The sequence below is a fragment of the Podarcis filfolensis genome, assembly GCF_964270895.1.
Source record: "Podarcis filfolensis genome assembly, chromosome: 4".
NCBI lineage: Eukaryota > Metazoa > Chordata > Lepidosauria > Squamata > Lacertidae > Podarcis > Podarcis filfolensis.
Window position 1 is genome coordinate 50,706,966 of NC_139607.1, and position 18,198 is coordinate 50,725,163.

The following is an 18,198-nucleotide window of genomic DNA, read 5'->3' on the forward strand; positions in this document are numbered from 1 at the left end:
GAGAAACTACGGGGAGTCACAGTTTGGCTTTGGAAAGATTTGTTTACATAGTAATTTTTTCAAGGTCTTTGCTCCATTCACACACATTATAAGGTAGCTTACATACAGGTTTCAATTCCACAAAGGGCATTGATCGGGGAAAAGATTTGGAGTCCTTGCACATCTCCTTAAAATATATAATCATTTTTGTGTGAATTTCTCCCAAATATACACATTTCTGTGCAGTTTTCAGTGTGATTTCCCCTAAAATAATGCATTTGTGTATGTTATTTTCATTAATAGATGCATTTTTATGGCTACTTTAACCCAGGTTACATTTTTGTAAACATTACTTGGAGAATGGCATTGCAAAATTCAGGAAAGTGTGAATGTTGAAGGCTAGCTGTGTTGCAGTTCTCATATTGTTTCAAAAAGTGTGAATTAGGTAGGTTTGCCTTTAGATGTGAAATGAATTCAAATTATCCCCCGTCCCGACCTTCGACGTCTTACTTTCAACATTCTGCTGCCTGCTTGTCCTATACATGGCTTGGCTTCTGCTTCAGCTGGAAGTAGGCCATGTGCTAGAGATCCTGAGATGCAAGTATTTTGTTGCTGTAGCTCAGTGACATGGTTCATGCTTTGTATGCAGGTGGCCCTATGTTGAACACCCCACTAGGGAAAAGCTCATGTCTGAAATCCTAGAGAGGCACTGCCAATCGGTATGAGCAGCAGTGTGTTCAGAAAAGCACTGGAGTTCCTCATGCAGAAGCAGTTTTAATGTTGACTAACGTTGTAGAGTAATGCTGCCTTTGGGACAGAACAGATCACATGCCCAGTGCTGAGAGTCTAAGAAATCGAGAGTCATGGGCTGTGCATGCCTTGGGCTGTGCAGGATTTGGTTGTTTTGTACAATGAACTTTCTTTTGCAGAAAGATACAGGGGGCTCCACAGAACTTGCACCATGAACTGTGATGATATGAAGATCTGGTTAATCAAGTTTAAGTGACCAAGATCCTAACAATTTGGGTGATAATAGAAAATCATGCCACATGGAGACAGCCTAGTAGTGAGAATCTCACTTAAAAGCAAAGTCAAGGATTAGATGGACCAGGTCATATAGCTTCTCTGAAATGGAAATTCCTGTTATTTCTGTATTATTGTTATGTGTGGAGTAAAAACCCAGAGCCTCTAATGAAGTTTCCTATTAAAGCCATTATTGCTTTAAACTAGCAACATTTCAGAATCTTAAGAAGTTCCAAGCACAGTTATTCAGAACCTGCTCTGCTAAAATGAAAGGGGCATTCATTCAACTATAATTGTTTGCTGCCATATTCAGTTGGGTGCAATCCATATCCCACTGAACGCAATGTTAAAAAGCAGGATGTACTCATTATAAATTAGTGCAAATGGGTGGCTTTTGACAAATTCATAGCAAAATTTTATTGCAAGATCTGCATCAATTAGTCCTTAAAAGCTTTTTAGTCTCGTGCAAAGACAATTTTTAAAAATTGCATAGCAATCTACCTTGTTTTACATGCTGCATCAGTGTCTAATTCATCACTAAATTAAGATGAATAAGTCTTGGCAAAGGTTATAAACGTACCGATGAGCCTGGTGGAGGTGCAAGACCTAGGAATGAATAAATAATATTTTCTTCTTTTGCACAGAAAAATGAGTCAAAATCCTAAAAAGGGAATAGAAACACACAAACATAAAAAATTAATAAGAAACATAAGATTCTTCAAACCTATTTAAAACACTGAAAATAGGAAGCAAAATTAGTGCTATACATAAGGCCACAGTCCTTCTGTAAATGCTAAGTATTGCTGTTTTGACAGTCAGCTAGGCATTAGAGAAAGATACTCTGCTAATGCTCGAAAAGGTTATTTCCATGACTGAGTTATGGAATTCAAATCAGGCCACGGTACAAATTAAACCATTTTCTTGGCATGGATAAAAACAATGAAAGACAGTCTTCTTAATGACTGCTGTTTTTTCCCCTTCCAAAGTGTGATTATCTAAGCAGACTCACCTGGCTGGAAGTGAACCTTTTTGAAATTAATGGGTATTACTTTTGAGTAGACAAGCAAGCAGTGTACATGCATGTGTGAACCATGATAAAAAGCTACAACTGTTTGTCAAAATGAAATATCACAAACACTGCTCCACCCCTTTCCCTCTCCTCTAACGCTTCTCCCCCCCCCCCCGCCCCTTAAGTCCTGGGTATTTCCCCAGGCAACTTGGTTACTTGGAAAGTTACTTGGAAAGTTGGGTGCTACCTGATCCGCTTCAACATGCCTTGTTAACAGCGTGACGCAACTCGGTAACGTGAAAGACTATCGCAAATCACCCTGATTTGCCTTGTTATTTGGGATATGCATAGAGGCAGTGCACACTCCTGTCGAATGCCACTTGCTGGGAAATGACGATGGAAAAGGGCTACTGTCCTCCTATGTGGCTTGGTGGCTTCAGAAGATGCATCAGGTTGGTCACTGTGGGAAATGTGATGCTGAACTAAAAAGGCCTTTAGTCTGACTCAGCAAGGCTCTTCCTATGAGGAAAGGGATCTGTTTAATTCTAAAGCTCACATTGTGAACTTTTGTCCAGGAGAATGCTTTCATATTTTCCTAGCCACGTACTTAAAAGCAAAACAAAATTGTTCTTCAAACATCCTTACGTGTTCAGTTTTGGTATTAGCCAAGCAGCTGTACTAGGAGAAGGACTGTGAGTAACATCATGGGAGAGATGTTTCCCACTACCTCACCTCCTGCTTTTGGATGCCTTATAAGAAGCTGCTTCAGGAGAGAGACTGTGAGTAACGTTATGGGATAAGCTGCTGTCTGCATGATGATGGCATCGGGCAATGATCCTTTGAGGAAGCCCAGACATTTGAGCAGACTCACTTGTTGTGGGCATAGCAGCAGTGGTTAGAACATCTAGAACCAAGGTGAAACTTTTCCCACTCCCTGGTTACATGTATGCATTTGTAATCCTGATAGGTTGTTGTTTTTAACTTGCTGTGGCATTTGTTACATATTGCTGCTTTTATTGTTTATTACAAAATTATTCTTGTGGTTGTTGGTATTGTTTACATATTGTTGTTCCCATTCTTGTAAGCTGCTTTGATCAAAATTTCTGTTTGTTTGTAGAAAGGTGACATGCAAATGAAGTGATTAGGATGACTTGCCATGTAACCACCTGTTTTCAGCTTAAAGATTAAGAAAGAAGGGGACCATTCTATTCATCCAGAGCAGCAGGACAGAGATACTGCTTGTCTTTAGGTAGGTAGGTAGGTAGATACAGGCCATTTTATTTTTTATTTCTAAAAATTGTTTAGAGGCTGAGCCCTCCCTCTGCTGGACTCTTCAAGAATTGAAGCAATCGTTTAGCAACAGGGAACATGTGGTCCTCCAGATGTTGTTGGACTACAACTCTCATCAGCTCCAGCCAATAGTCAGAGACGATGGGAACTGTAGTCCATCAACATACGGAGAGCTGCATTTTGCTCGCCCTTATATTACTTTTTTAAAAAGAAAAAAAAGCTTATGTTGCAAATAGCAAAAAAGCTCCCCTCTCCACTCGCAATAGTTCCTTGGTAGTTCGTAATCCGTTTTTGTCCATTTTGGCCCTCTTCTGTAGCGCACATCTCCACCATTTCTTTTTAAGAGCAGCCAGCCTGAAAGAAGCCATTGCCCACCGTAAGGAGATCCTCTCTGTGCCTTTTGGCTACCTTCTCCCCATCGTAAGGGGACAGGGTGCCATTATGTTGGTGCTGCATTGGGGCTAGTGCAAATACTGTACTAAGAATATAAACTGGTCTTTCTAATCATCTGGAAAGGCCCTCAGACGTGTACTTTGGTATGTCAACTGCTTGGTGCCTAAAATAGCCTTGTGCAGAGTCAGAGATATTGTATATTACTAATTTAGAGTCTATGCAGACGTTCGATAGCAGCTGCTCTTTGGCAACGTATATTCTACTATGTAGTTCTCTATGGAACTCTAATTCCACAGGTATGCGGAAAAGTGAATGTTTCAAAGTGGTTATTTTTTCATTGGCTCATATTAGTTTTTAAAATATGTTCATTCCTTGATGGTTGCTTTTTTAAAGGCCAAATTTCTGAGAAGATGCCTGTGTGGAAGCACCCTTAAACAGGTGGCTAAACAACACATCTTGTGGAAGTGAATTCCATGAATTTTCTCCAGGGCAAGGCAGGGTGAGATGGCCATTACAGGTGGCCAATGAGGAGGAGTAGGGAGAGGTCAAAGATTTGAGCATCACACAGTTTGCTTTGCACCTCCTAACTGAGCCTGCTCACTTCGGATGCAGTAGAGCAAAGGTGGGAAACCTTTGGCTCTCCAGATGTTACTGAACTACAACTCCCATCAACCCCAATGAGCATAGCCAATGGTGGCACATGCTGTACATGTTGAAGTAGGATTGTGTGGTTGGTTTCTGTGCATGGAATAGGGACCAGTATTTATACTGATTTTTGCCTCGGGTTGAAAAATGTCTTTGGCCAGCTCTGATATCCTTATAGGTCTGTGTGTGAAAGAGCTAAAGTATGTTGTACATGTTATAAAACACAGTAAAAAATTAATTTCACATTCAGGACCTGGACAATTCCTGAAAGGATCAGTTGCACCCCACTCCCTTTGACATTTATCATAGCTCTGACCCTAATTCTAAGAACTCAATCATATGTCAGAACATCTCTTCCATTTATGATTACATTTTTCGTACTCGGCTTCTAAATCAGCTGTTTGTATCCCATCCATTTGAATACTTGTTATGCACAGGATGTGCATAAAGAAGAGGTTGGTCGAGAAAGCTGTTGCTGTTTTGAAATGTTCTCCTACCTAATGTGAAGCTCCCTCAGGGGCAAGCCACACAAACAGCTACTATGGAGGCAGCTTTAAACTGTCATCCCTGGTTGCTACAACCACGGTGCAAGACATTTCTGAAGGAGTGGATGCATAAAATAATCAGATCCATGTGTTGAACTACTGCACATATTTATTTATTTCCACTGAAAGTTTGAGGGATACAAATTGGAGTAATGCCAAACAAGGGGGGGGGGATCAGCATTGTTTTTCCTATAGCCTGGAAGTATTTGATGGAAGGTAAAAATACTTATGGAATCCATCAGCTGTACTGTCGTGGGCTATGCTCTTACTTACAAAATGAATTTATTTATGGAAACTCTAAAATTTAGTTGGTTTATTTTAGGCTGGCACACAGGTACTGCTTCCAAACCCTTATGCATGGATTTGCTATTGAGATCTGATGGCACATTCCCTACTGCAATCCATCCTAACTTCAGTATGAATTCATCCCTCTACTCCCCTGGAATTAGATGAAAAGGAGTGTGTTTAGCATATCAGTGTCACCCTTCCTCACCCCCCACAACAACCTCTCCCAGCACAGGGATCATAATGATGGTAAAAGGACCAAGAACATTAGGCGTGCTCCCATTCTGTGTGTGCATAGAAGGTTCATTCTCTTAGTGTTTAATAGCCAGAAAATGCACAAACCAGTTCTTTCCAGTGTTTCTCCCGGAACAGTTCCTTTGCACAGCAATAATAAGTGGGGTGAATGGCGGGGGTGAGGGAACAACTTGGAGCAGCTATCTATTTTTAACACACACACCCTTTGGAAGCAATGTGGGTGCAGGGGAGATCTGCCCCTCTCAGGGGAATGGGACATCTTTGGATCCAATGGATCCTTAACTAGCACCAACCCAATCTGATCCCACCTTATTTCAGGACCCTAAACTTAGAGCCAAGGGTAGTTTTCTGTCCACCAAGCTCTTCCGGGACACAGCAAGGACCTCTGTGATGCCTATGCTATAACTTAAACCCGAACCCAGAACCATCTTGTGCAAGCAGTTCACAAAGGCGGGCATAACATTAACGCAAACAGAGGACCAAGAAAATGTTTTGCAAATTTCATGAAGCAAATCTGTACATTTTCTTTAAATCCCTAAACGTATTACACCTTTACACTTCTTACCCCACAATACTGTTCCTCATTGAATATTTGTGGAGGGAGGGGGATTCCATTTTGTGGCTTCTTTTCACCCGGAACATTCTCTCTCATCCATTTCCGGTTGTCTTCATCACAGGCTATGTCCAGTTCCTTAAAGTCAATCTTGTTGGCCTCTAAGAAGCCCACCACCTCTTGCTGTTTCTTCTTAATCTGGTTAGAAAAGAGAGAGAAAAATAATTTGATATTTCATAACTAAACTTAGTGGATATATCCAATATATTAACAAAGTGCCTTTTTTTCCTAAAAAAATGTTCAGGGGTACTTTCATTTTGACTGAAGAAAATCACTGGGAATATTCGGGGGGGTCAATTTAGTCCAGGGGTCCGGCACACTTCCTCCGCGCAGCTCTGCTCTTCCCCCCTGGAACCTTTGACTCCAGCAGAGTAAACACAGCAGAAGTAGAAGCTTGAACGTTCTGTCGTGTGGTAGCAATAACTCAGGCCGAAACGCAGCTCTCCTTATCTTAAAGTCTTTATTGCTGTACAGATCAACACATCGTAAATCTTCCCGGTGAGAGTTCGCCCATGTTGCTCCTTCTCTCCTTAGAGCAAACACGCAGACTGAAAGCACACACAGAAACCACTCCCTTTCCGTGTTCTGTGCCCGCCCTCAGAATGTGAGGCGTCATCACTCAGAACTCTTAACCCTGTAAGTTCTGAGCCCCCTCAACACCCCCTCTCGAATCACATTCTGAGAGGACTTCTGAGTGTTCAACACCTTCCCCATTGCCTTCCGCCCCTTCCTGGCATCGTTGTTAGGCACCTGTTGAACCTCACAAACCTCAGGTTCGCACTGTGCGAAACCAACCCACGCATTTGTGACCTGAAACCTCTCAGGTGGAATTCCCTTTGTTGCCCTTGAAGACCGCCTGGGCACAAACTGGGGTTCTTCTCCTGACCCACTGGGGCCAGCATTTGCGTCTTCCTCATCAGAAGACTCCCCCTCTGACTTGACACGTCTGTGAGCTTTCTCCATTATGCGCACAGGAGATGAGGGCTCACTCTTGGACACTCCCTTAACAACCTGTGGAGACGCCCTACTCTGTTCAGGGACCTGGTCTCCAACAGCAGGTTCGGGCTCTGGCTCTCTTTCCTCCTCAGAGTCAGACAGACAATCTGAGTGAACATCTGAGCGCACTTTGCGTCTTGCCCAACCATCCTGCTCAAAGAACTCAGCCTGTTTACTGACCAGAAGCTTGGTCTGATCACCTTCTGGGTATGCGAACCTCCACCCTTTTGTCGCGGGTTCATACCCACAGAAGATCATTTCCTGGTACTTTGGACCACCCTCTTGCTGCAACCACTTTGGTACAGGCACCATGGCTCTGCAACCAAACGAACGGAAGAAATGCACAAGCGGCTTCTGTCCGTTGAGCAAGAAATATGGGGTGTCACCTACCACTGCATTGTAGCACCTGTTCATCGAGAAATTGGCCGTTTTTACCGCCTCCCCCAAAAAACTGTGAGGCAACCCAGAGTCATCCAGTAGAATCTCGGATGCTCGAACCAGGGCTTTACTCCTAAGCTCTGCCACGCCACTCTCTTGAGGAGAAGTCACCTTGTGACGTATCCCCCTCTGGCGAAAGAAACCCTTTAGAGCAGACCCAGTGACCTCAGAACCACGGTCAAACTGGAAACCTTGCACCTTGGTGGAGAACCTCTGTTCCACCTCCGCAACCCAATCTTTGATCAGTTGCGTTGCCTCCTCCTTAGCTTTCAGCGTGAAAGCCCATGCGTTCTGCGTATAATCATCTGTCAGCACCATCAGCCACTTGGCCTTGCCCAGACTTGGCTGTGGCATACCTATAAGGTCTGCGTGCACAAGCTCAAAAGGCCTTGTGGTCACTCTCTCCACCCTGGGATGGCTAAATCCCTTGTTTCTGGCTTTCCTGCAAGCCTTGCAATTCAAAGGTTTACCACATTCTTTTACCTTGCAACCTTTGGTGCACTCTGATAACATCTGGACGTCCTCACAGGACCCATGTGACATTCTCTTGTGCCACACGCAAGCACACGACACATGAGTGTGGTCAGTGGCTTTCCCAGCATTCCCCTCACCCTCGAGAGGTGATTCCAGAACAAAGAGGTTGTTCTGATTTTTTTCAACACTTACGAGCTCCTTCCCATCTCTGGAAATTGTACAAACATTTTTTTCAAAACTCACAGAATATCCCTCCTGTAAAAGAGAAGGTACAGACAGCAAGCAATGCTTTATCTCAGGGAGAACATAAACCTTCAATTCAGCCTGTAAAAAAGAGACAAACAAGTTAGAAATATGGGTTACACGGCCCTGTGAACCTGTAGCAAATCTAACTGTTTTCTCAGTGGAAACAGCCTTGCAGTTCCACATTTGTCCATCAGGTGGCGCTGTTACCAAATGGGCATTCGCAGCTGAGTCAACAACCCAACGTAGCACTCTCCCCCCACCGGAGTTGTCCTTCTTTGTTGCCTTTGCAACTGCCTTCCTGCTGCCCCCGACCTTGGAGCTCTCGATGCAGGTGGTGTTTTCCACAATAGCCATCGAAGCAGTCAACGTCTCTTGTTTCTCACGCCTGCCTGCGCTGTTGCCATGGAAACCCGCCTGGTTCCCATGGGAAATGTCCTTGGGACCTTCCTGCCCTTTGTCTCGCTGTGGACAGCTTCTGCGCAGGTGCTCCGGAGAACCGCAAGCAAAACATCTCCGAGTGGAAAACTTTGCAACTTTGCCTTTGGTCTTTTCTGCCCCCCCAACCTTTCCAGCAGCACTGCTCCTCGAGGCTTTTCTGCCGTTGGGAAAATGGCTTTTGGCTTCCAGCTCTGTGGTTTCTCTGCAAACCCCTTCCAGCTCCTGCCAAACAGCCTGGGCACTCTCAAGACCCTTGGAATGGCCTTTCTGGCCTGCACCCCCAAACTTAGGTGCACAGCCTGCAGAGGAACAGCTTGCCACTGCTTTCCTCTTTCCAGCTTTCAGCAGCTTCCCAGCACACGGCTGCTCATCTCTCTGGCATGTCAAAGCATCGCAGCAGCTCTCAGACACGGCTTCAGCCCACTTTGGGCTTTCTGGGCATTCCTCAGCCCCTCCTGGACGTCCCTCAGGCTGGCGTCTGGCCCCCTCTGATGTGGCTCCCACTCTTCTCAGTGCCTGCCAACCTTCCCAGGGCTCCTTCCCGTCTGCCTCTTCAAAAGGGATTGCACGCGATTTCTGGCTGTCTGCCATCTCTCCCCGGGGGCCCAGCTTACTTACAGGTACCTCCCGGTCCGGTAGATCAGATCCTCCCAGCGAACTCCTGGCTGGCACCAGCTACCCCTTAGCTGGCCTCTGGCTGCTCCTCAGCCGATTCTGCCTGCAGCTTTCCTTTCCCCAGCGTCTCATCGGCTGGCCTCCAGCTGCAGCCTCCTCACACGCACGAACGTTGCTTATCTTTATTGCTGACACCCATAACCTATTCGGGGGGGTCAATTTAGTCCAGGGGTCCGGCACACTTCCTCCGCGCAGCTCTGCTCTTCCCCCCTGGAACCTTTGACTCCAGCAGAGTAAACACAGCAGAAGTAGAAGCTTGAACGTTCTGTCGTGTGGTAGCAATAACTCAGGCCGAAACGCAGCTCTCCTTATCTTAAAGTCTTTATTGCTGTACAGATCAACACATCGTAAATCTTCCCGGTGAGAGTTCGCCCATGTTGCTCCTTCTCTCCTTAGAGCAAACACGCAGACTGAAAGCACACACAGAAACCACTCCCTTTCCGTGTTCTGTGCCCGCCCTCAGAATGTGAGGCGTCATCACTCAGAACTCTTAACCCTGTAAGTTCTGAGCCCCCTCAACAGGGAAAGGAAACGAAGTCGCTATTGAAAGTGGTAACAACGAAACTGACCAATCACTGTGCTAGATTCCAACTCCTACTTCACACATTAAATACTCGCTTCCGTCTGAGACTCAGGAAACACCGTGAAAGGAAATGAGGCCGCCATCAGGGGTAGCAACAGAACTGACGATTCACTGTGCTAGAGAAGAAACTAAACAATTTTTAAAATGTAGTTTCTTCTCCCGTTAGATTCACAAAATGTTTAGGGGTATGCATACCCCCTGCATACTGTATTAACCTGTATTACAGGGTCACCAACTTTGGAGAACCAATGGGCACATTTTGAGGAAGTGCTGTGATGGCAGTCACAAAATGGCTGGTGTTGGAGCGTAGAATTAACATAAAATGGCACCCACATATAAAAGACCAGAAAAATACCTACAAAATGGTGCAGACATGACCTTGCATCAGTTCCCCTATCAATGCCAGGTGGAAAGGCACCCACACCAGCCACCATCATGCTCACTCACAGATAAGCTCTTTGCACCTCTCTGCTGTTCAGAATGGAAGTTACGGTTTATCTCTGAACTTTTTAAATGAGCTAAGATTCACCAAGCCTGTTATAAGCAATGCTAAAGTTATGTTTTGATTTTTACCCATTTGTTTTCTCTGTAATATTTTTTTTTGTTTAGCTACTGTAAATACCAAATTTGCTTTCAAAAATCCCTATACCGGTAGTTTAAGCGTGTTCACCTGAAGCGTGTTCCCATTCTTTTGCACTGTGGGTAGAATCCACCACCTTCCCAGTGCTAAAGGCCAAGCAAGATGCTCCCTGTGCATATTTCTTAGCATGTACTTGTGCTGTTGAGGTCCCATCAGGCATAAGGAATGTACTGTTAAAAAGCAGGTGCATCTGTGCAGCCAGTCTCCTAATTACAGCAATATGAACATGTCTTGAAAAAGGGTTGTAATGATGGCAGATTCCTCAGCCAAATTCAGGGCAGGCAGCCACTGCGCAAATTCTGCTAATAACCCTAGACGCCAACTAAGTACATGCAATTTATTCTGAAACAGCACCGATCTCCTTGCCAACTTTATAGCAACTTAATTCCATGCTCAAATGTCATTTTGAATGAGGTCACAAAGATAATTTTTGCTTGTGACTCCATCATGCAATTTAAAATCCAATCTCCCCTCAGCAACACGTGTGAATGACAAAACTGATGAGGTCACGTAAGTAGCGTAACAGATTACATGGCTACATCCAAACATTTAATCCCCGCCCGCCCGCCCCCATCTTTCAGGGAATCTTGTCCATCACTACAAACCTCTGGTAAACTTCAAAGAAGCCCCAGCATCCTTCAGAATACAGTTTGAAAGCCACTGTTCTTTCAGAAGGAATAGCACCTCCCCCTCAAGAGCAGGGTCACCTAAATGTATGGAAGGTGGTCAGGATATGCAGCTGATCCTAAAGTTCCAGGTGAATGAGGAACCATGAGGGGAGAAAAAAGACCATTGATACACGCAGAGACCATTGGTACACTCACAAAAAGAGAACACAGATTTGCCTAAAATTTATGTATGTATAAATGATAATTCAGAAATAATTACTAATCTAAATAGAAACACAATAAATGTCACCATAGCGGGCAAAGCTGTGACCAGGTAATTTGTGTATATGCCCCGTCTGCCTGGTCAGGTGCGAATTGTTAATCTTCAGAATCTCTGCTCTCCCTTCTTACGGTTCTTTATGTTTAAACTAGGTATGGACTGGACAGCCCTTCAAATAGAGGACGCCTTACAACAGAGAACTATTTACTGTAAAGTAGGACACACATCTACCCTAGGTGTCTGCGTTGCTATTCTTAAGGGAGGCAGGGCCATGGGGTCTTTGAAATTGAGTTTTTTGCAGCAGCAGGGAGGGAATTTAACATTGGCCTTCAAAGCTGGTGTGTTTCTTTGCTTTGGCACAGTGGAAAAAACCAATGTATGTTTGACTATGTGCTGACACAGAATTACCTGTGCTTACGGTTTCTGTTGTAGCTTCGCACAGGATAATTTATCGGGTTTCTTTTATTGAATTATGAGTTCAAACCTTAGACGTGACCAAACTCATCGTTTTGTTTATCCCTTGGAAACCAGTGGTCTACTAAGATTAAAACAAAAACTCAGCACATCGCTATTTCATCAAACTCCTGCTGTATAATAAAGTCAGAGTTTCAGTACATTAGATTCTATAGAACCAGAGTTGTAAGGTAATCAAGACAATCGACTGTCATCTAGTTCAACCCTTTCCCAACCACATAGATCACAAGTTGCCAACATGGCACCCATAGATAACGATGTGCTTGCCAGTACCCTCTGTACTTTGGAGAGTATCCCCTCAAAAACCACAATGCACAACAGATTGTTTGCTCTTCCTGCTCATTTCCTGTTTACACTGGATCAACCTCTCCCTTGAATACATCCCCCTAAACATGCCCATGTTTCACTGGATGCCAGGACAGGAAGTACATGACTGATATAGGTGCTTATTCCCCCACTGATAAGGCAGCTGGTGAGGAGAGCATGCCCACACTATTCTGTGCTCCTATCTCCATTTCTTCTCTTTCATATGTGGCGTCCATTATGCCATGAAATGATGTCACAGCAGGCATTTTTTGTTACACATCACCCAAACATTTTGTGTTATGTGCCACACCTATCACCACAGCCATTTAATGTTATGCAACAACCCCCACAGCATCCATCTTGTGAGTGGTGCCCACAGCACTTCCTCAAAATTCCAAATGTGCCCCCTGGTCCCGGAGGACTGGCAACCCCTGGCATAGATTAAACTACAGAAATCAAACCATATTGTGCTCCAAGGCAGATAGGGGGTTCTTTGCAGAAAGATGCTTGCAGAGCACATGGTGTTTGTGCTCCTCTCTTAAGAGTTGTGAAACCACACCGTTCTTTTTTTAAAAAATATTTATTATGTGCTGAGAGTGAGAGTGTTTACGGACATGATGGGGGAGGGTTTCTTTTGAAAGAATTTGGTGCTTCAAACCTTAAAATACTTTTAAAAGGTTATTTGTAGTTACTTGTTATTGTTTTATATTGTGCCATCAATTTGTATGGCAATTTCCAGAGTAACATAAAAACAAGCAGCTCCTGTGTCAAGGAGCTTACAGTCTGAGTTTCAAACAGTGGAGGATCACAAAGGAGGAAGAGAAAATGCAAGGAATGTTAACAAGCAACACAAAAAGAGGTAGATGTGACTGAATGCAGATTTAGACTTCATTTTGATGGAGAGTGAGGACTAAGGGTTACGCTAAACACTTTATCGAATCATAGAGCTGGAAGGAACCCAATGGTCATCTAGTCCAACCCCCTGCAATGTAGGAATGAAGTTATGGTGAACTTGTGATTTTATTCGCCCCCTCATGTGCGCGATTGTTATTTTCCAGCATCTCAGGACATGACATCCTGTATGGCACAGCAACAGAAATTATGAAAAACTAACCAACTCTACTAACTTCATTCCTGGAGACACTCCACTGTGATACTAATTATTCCCTTACAGCGGCAGAAGCAAATAAAAAGGGTCTTTTGTTATACTATCCACAAATTGGCATAAATCTTTGTGGCTGTTCTTTCCATGTTCCAGTGCATTTCTGAAAGTAAGGAGGTTCCATCATTCTCCTTGTGTTTTCAGCAGAAATTAGCCGGCAGGAATTTTATATCACTAACTTTCTCGTCCGGGGAAGTTCTGAATGGCTAGATTCTACTAGTCACTAGAATAATTTAAAAAGTCATTAAAATAGCTGCTTTCAAAAAGCTAAAAGGCAAACCTCAGTTCTGGTATCTGAAGAAGAAATTTGACTTTGGAATAGAAGCAGGTGCTCTGCAAAAAATGCAATCCATCCACACATGTATATTTTAACTCTATCCCTTCCTTGTTTAGACTTCTAGCCATTTTCTTACATTCTAAGCCATTGTTTATAATTCTGTTTGTATTTTTAACTCAACATTGTGCCTCACAAAACAGGGGTAGGAGGGTTTCATCCAAAGATTGAAACTTGAAGTTGCCTTTTATCACTGTAAAATATACTATTAGTAGGCTGACAAGCTTCTTTTTCAAGGGATTATAAAGTTGTATAAGAATGATTCTTAAGTGATCTTGCTGAGAAGTAAGGAACATTGAATTTATACTTCATCTTTGGCCCATAGGAAAATAAAAAGACACACACCCATTTCCCGAACAGTGAACTGCATGAAATCAAGATTGTCAACAACATAATTCACCATCTATTTGAGTGGAAAGACTTGGATTTCTCAGTTCGCCATTTAAGCACAAATAAATTGTCTTAAATCCCAAAAAGCTAACTAAAAAGTGGACTCAAGTAAAATGAAGAAGAAGAAAAAGCCATATGGTGCTTCTATCACAACTCAGTATTCAATATCTAGAGTAACTCTCAGGTGACAGTTAAACTTTGGAGCAGAATGTTATGCACTGGTTATGCAAAACACCATAGATAACAAGGCAACTTGTGTATAGCAAGTGGGACAGAATGATCCTAGTCTGCCATACTTGCCATAGATGCACATAATCCATGTACATTAGTATAGTACTGGAACAAGATTTGGGAACAAGATTTACAGCTCCATGCAGTAAATAAAATATCCTCAACATACTTGTTTAAAAGTAAATCATACTGATTGCAAATGGAACTTCCTATAAAGTAAATGTGCATACAACAGGGATGATGATTTCAATTTCACTGACCTTTTGTGGATTCTGCTACAAATATATTAGATAGGTATACAAATTGTTGATGCAAAATGTTTGGGCTAGTAGTTGTTCAGTGCATAGTTAGCATTGCTTGCATGTATGTGTGTTTAAGCTGCTTTTGAGGTTGTGGTCATATTGTTTAAAATGTTATCTGTATTGTAAAAAATACAACAGAGAGATGTGAAATGCAGGTGGTAGTGGGAGTCACAGGAATTTGTATAAAGTGAAGTACCTTTAAAATGCAAACCACTCTGAGCCTTTGGGGGAAGTTATAGTATACATGAAGGGACACGGGTGGCACTGTAGTCTAAACCACAGAGCCTAGGGCAGGGGTCAGCAAACTTTTTCAGCAGGCGGCCGGTCCACTGTCCCTCAGACCTTGTGGGGGGCCGGACTATATTTTGAAAAAAGAAAAGAATGAATTCCTATGCCCCACAAATAACCCAAAGATGCATTTTAAATAAAAGCACGCATTCTACTCATGTAAAAACACGCTGATTCCTGGACTGTCCACAGGCTGGATTTAGAAGGCGACTGGGCCAGATCCAGCCCCCAGGCCTTAGTTTGCCTATCCATGGCCTAGGGCTTGCCAATCGGAAGGTCGGCAGTTCGAATCCCCGCGACAGGGTGAGCTCCCGTTGTTCGGTCCCTGCTCCTGCCCACCTAGCAGTTCGAAAGCACCTCAAGTGCAAGTAGATAAATAGGTACCGCTCCGGCGGGAAGGTAAACAGCGTTTCCATGCGCTGCTCTGGTTCGCCAGAAGCTGCTTAGTCATAATGGCCACATGACCCGGAAGCTGTCTCCAGACATACACCGGCTCCCTCAGCCTACAGAGCGAGCAACCACAGAGTCGTCCACGACTGGACCTAACGATCAGGCGTACCTTTACCTATACCTTATAAAAAGGTAAAGGGACCCCTAACCATTAGGTCCAGTCGCAGACGACTCTGGGGTTGCGGCGCTCATCTCGCTGAAAATAATGGAAGGATGGTTTATAACAGGACCCAGATGCCTATGATAAATAAACAGGAGTGTAACAGGAGGCATTTAGGGTGCAATCTTAACATCAATTACCTGGCAGGAATCCCCACTGAAGTCAATAGAACTTACCCCTGAGTAGACATGGTTAGGATGGTGGTGTTAGAAGAATACTATTCCTACTTAAAACAAAAGTGCTAGGGAATTTAGTGAATTCAAAATGCCTTCTTAGACTCTTATACACACCCCAATTCACACTAGTAAGAATATGCTAAGCCAGTAAGAGGAGTCTGAGGTTCTTTGTCTTCATATCCAATCCTTTTCTGACTGTACTCATAACATGGATCATATATACTACTGGAGGTATTAAGTTCTGCCACATATCCACTACAGTGGAACAACTAGGGTTGCAACCTGCTTAAAGAAATTTAATTAATGAATCCTATTTGTTTTAGTTGATCAATCTAGCAATTTCAGTTTTTTTTTTAAAAAAGTACATTTCTAAACCAAGAAGCTTTACCCCACAATCCTGTGCATATCCATTCTGAGGAAAGTCCCACTGAATTCAATGAGTCTTAGTAAATATAGGAGTGCAGCCTCATGCTTGGGATTACACTATAAGCACTGCATCCTAATTACAGGTGTGGGACAATGTTATATTTGCAGGTGGTGAGCAAATGGCATCATCCATTATACACAATCAAATGCAAATACGATTCTCTTTGAAGTATATTGGGCCAAATGGAAGCTCTGCTACCCAGGTGCTAAAGAGAGCAGCCTGCAGTTGCGGAGAAGACAAGCTTTTCCATTTAGTCCTTTTCAGTCCTTCTGCTCTGGAAACTTCTTGAGGTTGTGTTAGTGCAAGGCAGTTAGCAATGCAGCCTCGGAGCTATGTGCAAGCAGCAGTCAGTTTGTTTAGAAGTGTCACTGTGACTGATTGCTCAGCCAGGGCTGCAATTTGAGCTCATGTGGGAACTGGATATAAAAGGAAACAGTTCATGCCCAGGTCCCACCTTCCAAACTTCTCAGTGCATGCCGTTTGCTAGCTTCAGCCAGCATAGCTGTTCTGATCACTTAACAGTAGGCATGCTCAAAACTCACGGTAAGAAAGATTTAAAATGTTAAGATGGCAATGCTAAGATAGCATGTGCTTAATTTTTGTGCGCATGAGCAGTACCCCTTATATAGCAATATTTCTCAAAAGAAAAAGTCTACACACCACAACCAAGCCTGATGATCATTATTGTTCCAATAGCAAAAGCAGAATGCTTTAAAAAAGAAAAAAGAAAAGAAAGATCTGCAAAACTTGCTAAAAGGAATATGTTGTGCAAAGGTTGTTTTTTTCACTGATGTGCAGGCATGCACAAAGATGTGGCATTATTCCACAGGCCAATCCTACTCAGAAGAATGTCCCCGTGAGTTCAAGTAGGCTTACTCCTGAGGAAGTAGAGTATTTCAGCCTCCGTGTTTCTCTGCACCTTGAATCAGTCGGGAAGATTGCGGTGCGCCTCCGTTTAAATAATAACGGACACGTGTCGGTCAGTTTCGGTGGACTCAAACCCGCTTCCTGAGATGCATTAAGCTGTTAACTTTAACTGCAGCTGCAGACCAATCCCATGGCCCTCCTGGATTTGCAAAAAAACCAGAAGACACCCAAGACGTGCCATTCAGTACGTATGTGCACCACGCCCCTTTCCTCGTCAACAAAGTCCTTCCCAAAGCTTCTGGAAGCTCTTACCCGTGGGAACGTACATCGCTCGGCTATACCTACCATGGTAGACCCCGAGGACGTCGCTACGAACACTTTGATCACCATTCCGACGACACCCAGAGGGAACCCGCAGCAAGGGGAAGCAGCAGCAGCGCGCGGCCCTCTTTGCCCGGAACAGAGCGAGAATCCCCGAAGAATCCCCGCGACTCCTGGGCTCCGCTGGTTCCCTGCCGTTCCCACCCCACCCCCACCCCGCTCCGCATCAGCTCATTGGCTCCAAGGCATTTGGGGGGCAGACGGGCCAGGGCACGATTGGCTGGTAAAAGTATCCATTGCAGGAGGACTTGCACCTGCCCCCCGCGCTCGTCGCTTTAGATTGACCGGGGGACAGCCCTTAAAAGGCCAGGGACGGCGGTGCACCAATCCACGCAGGGTGGCGAGGGAGGGCCGGGAGAGAGGAGAGAGACAGCTATGTGGGGCAGCTTTTTTCTCAATCGGCTTCTTCTGCGTCCAAGGGCCTGCATATACCCTCTTGTCAAAGCAAGGCACCTCAGGTTCTGTACAGGCAATCGGGCAAAACTTTCGGAGTTTTTTTTTTTCCTTTTCCCAAAAGGAGGGAAGTAGAAACTATGAAAGAGCTGCAGCGGAAACAATAAGAGTTCAGGTCCCAAGCTTGCCCATTTTTAAGGCAGGTTGCAAACCAGGATCCAAAAGTGAGAACAACACTAAAAGGAATGAGGTAGAAGGGCCATTGAAATGCGCTGGCTTCTCCTCCATGGCCATTGGTCCAGTGATCGGTTGTTTATTACACACAGTGGATTTTAGGACTGCTCCCATAAATAGCCAGGCAAAAAAAAAGTATTGGCATGCATTGAGATGAGGTGGATCCTGCACCCTGACCTGCAAAACTCTGGATGAAAAGCATCAGAAT

At 44.1% G+C, this 18,198-nt stretch overlaps 2 protein-coding genes across 5 annotated transcripts in view; both read right to left on the reverse strand.

Annotated features, from left to right (window-relative positions):
* SH3BGR (SH3 domain binding glutamate rich protein) overlaps positions 1 to 17,608 on the reverse strand; it is a 32,138-nt gene extending 14,530 nt beyond the window's left edge. For 2 of the 4 annotated variants that reach the window (XM_083608815.1, XM_083608814.1), the window contains exons 1-3: positions 17,295 to 17,443; positions 5,990 to 6,175; positions 1,583 to 1,663 (exon numbers count right to left, since the gene is read on the reverse strand). In XM_083608815.1, coding sequence (XP_083464941.1) covers positions 1,583 to 1,663; positions 5,990 to 6,175; positions 17,295 to 17,372 — 345 coding nt within the window. In that variant the 5' untranslated portion in view covers positions 17,373 to 17,443. Of the gene's footprint in view, positions 1 to 1,582; positions 1,664 to 5,989; positions 6,176 to 17,294 lie in introns of all 4 variants that reach the window. The other 2 variants (XM_083608817.1, XM_083608816.1) reach the window with 2 other exon arrangements.
* B3GALT5 (beta-1,3-galactosyltransferase 5) overlaps positions 1 to 18,198 on the reverse strand; it is a 132,287-nt gene that overhangs the window by 37,270 nt on the left and 76,819 nt on the right. The window lies entirely within an intron of this gene.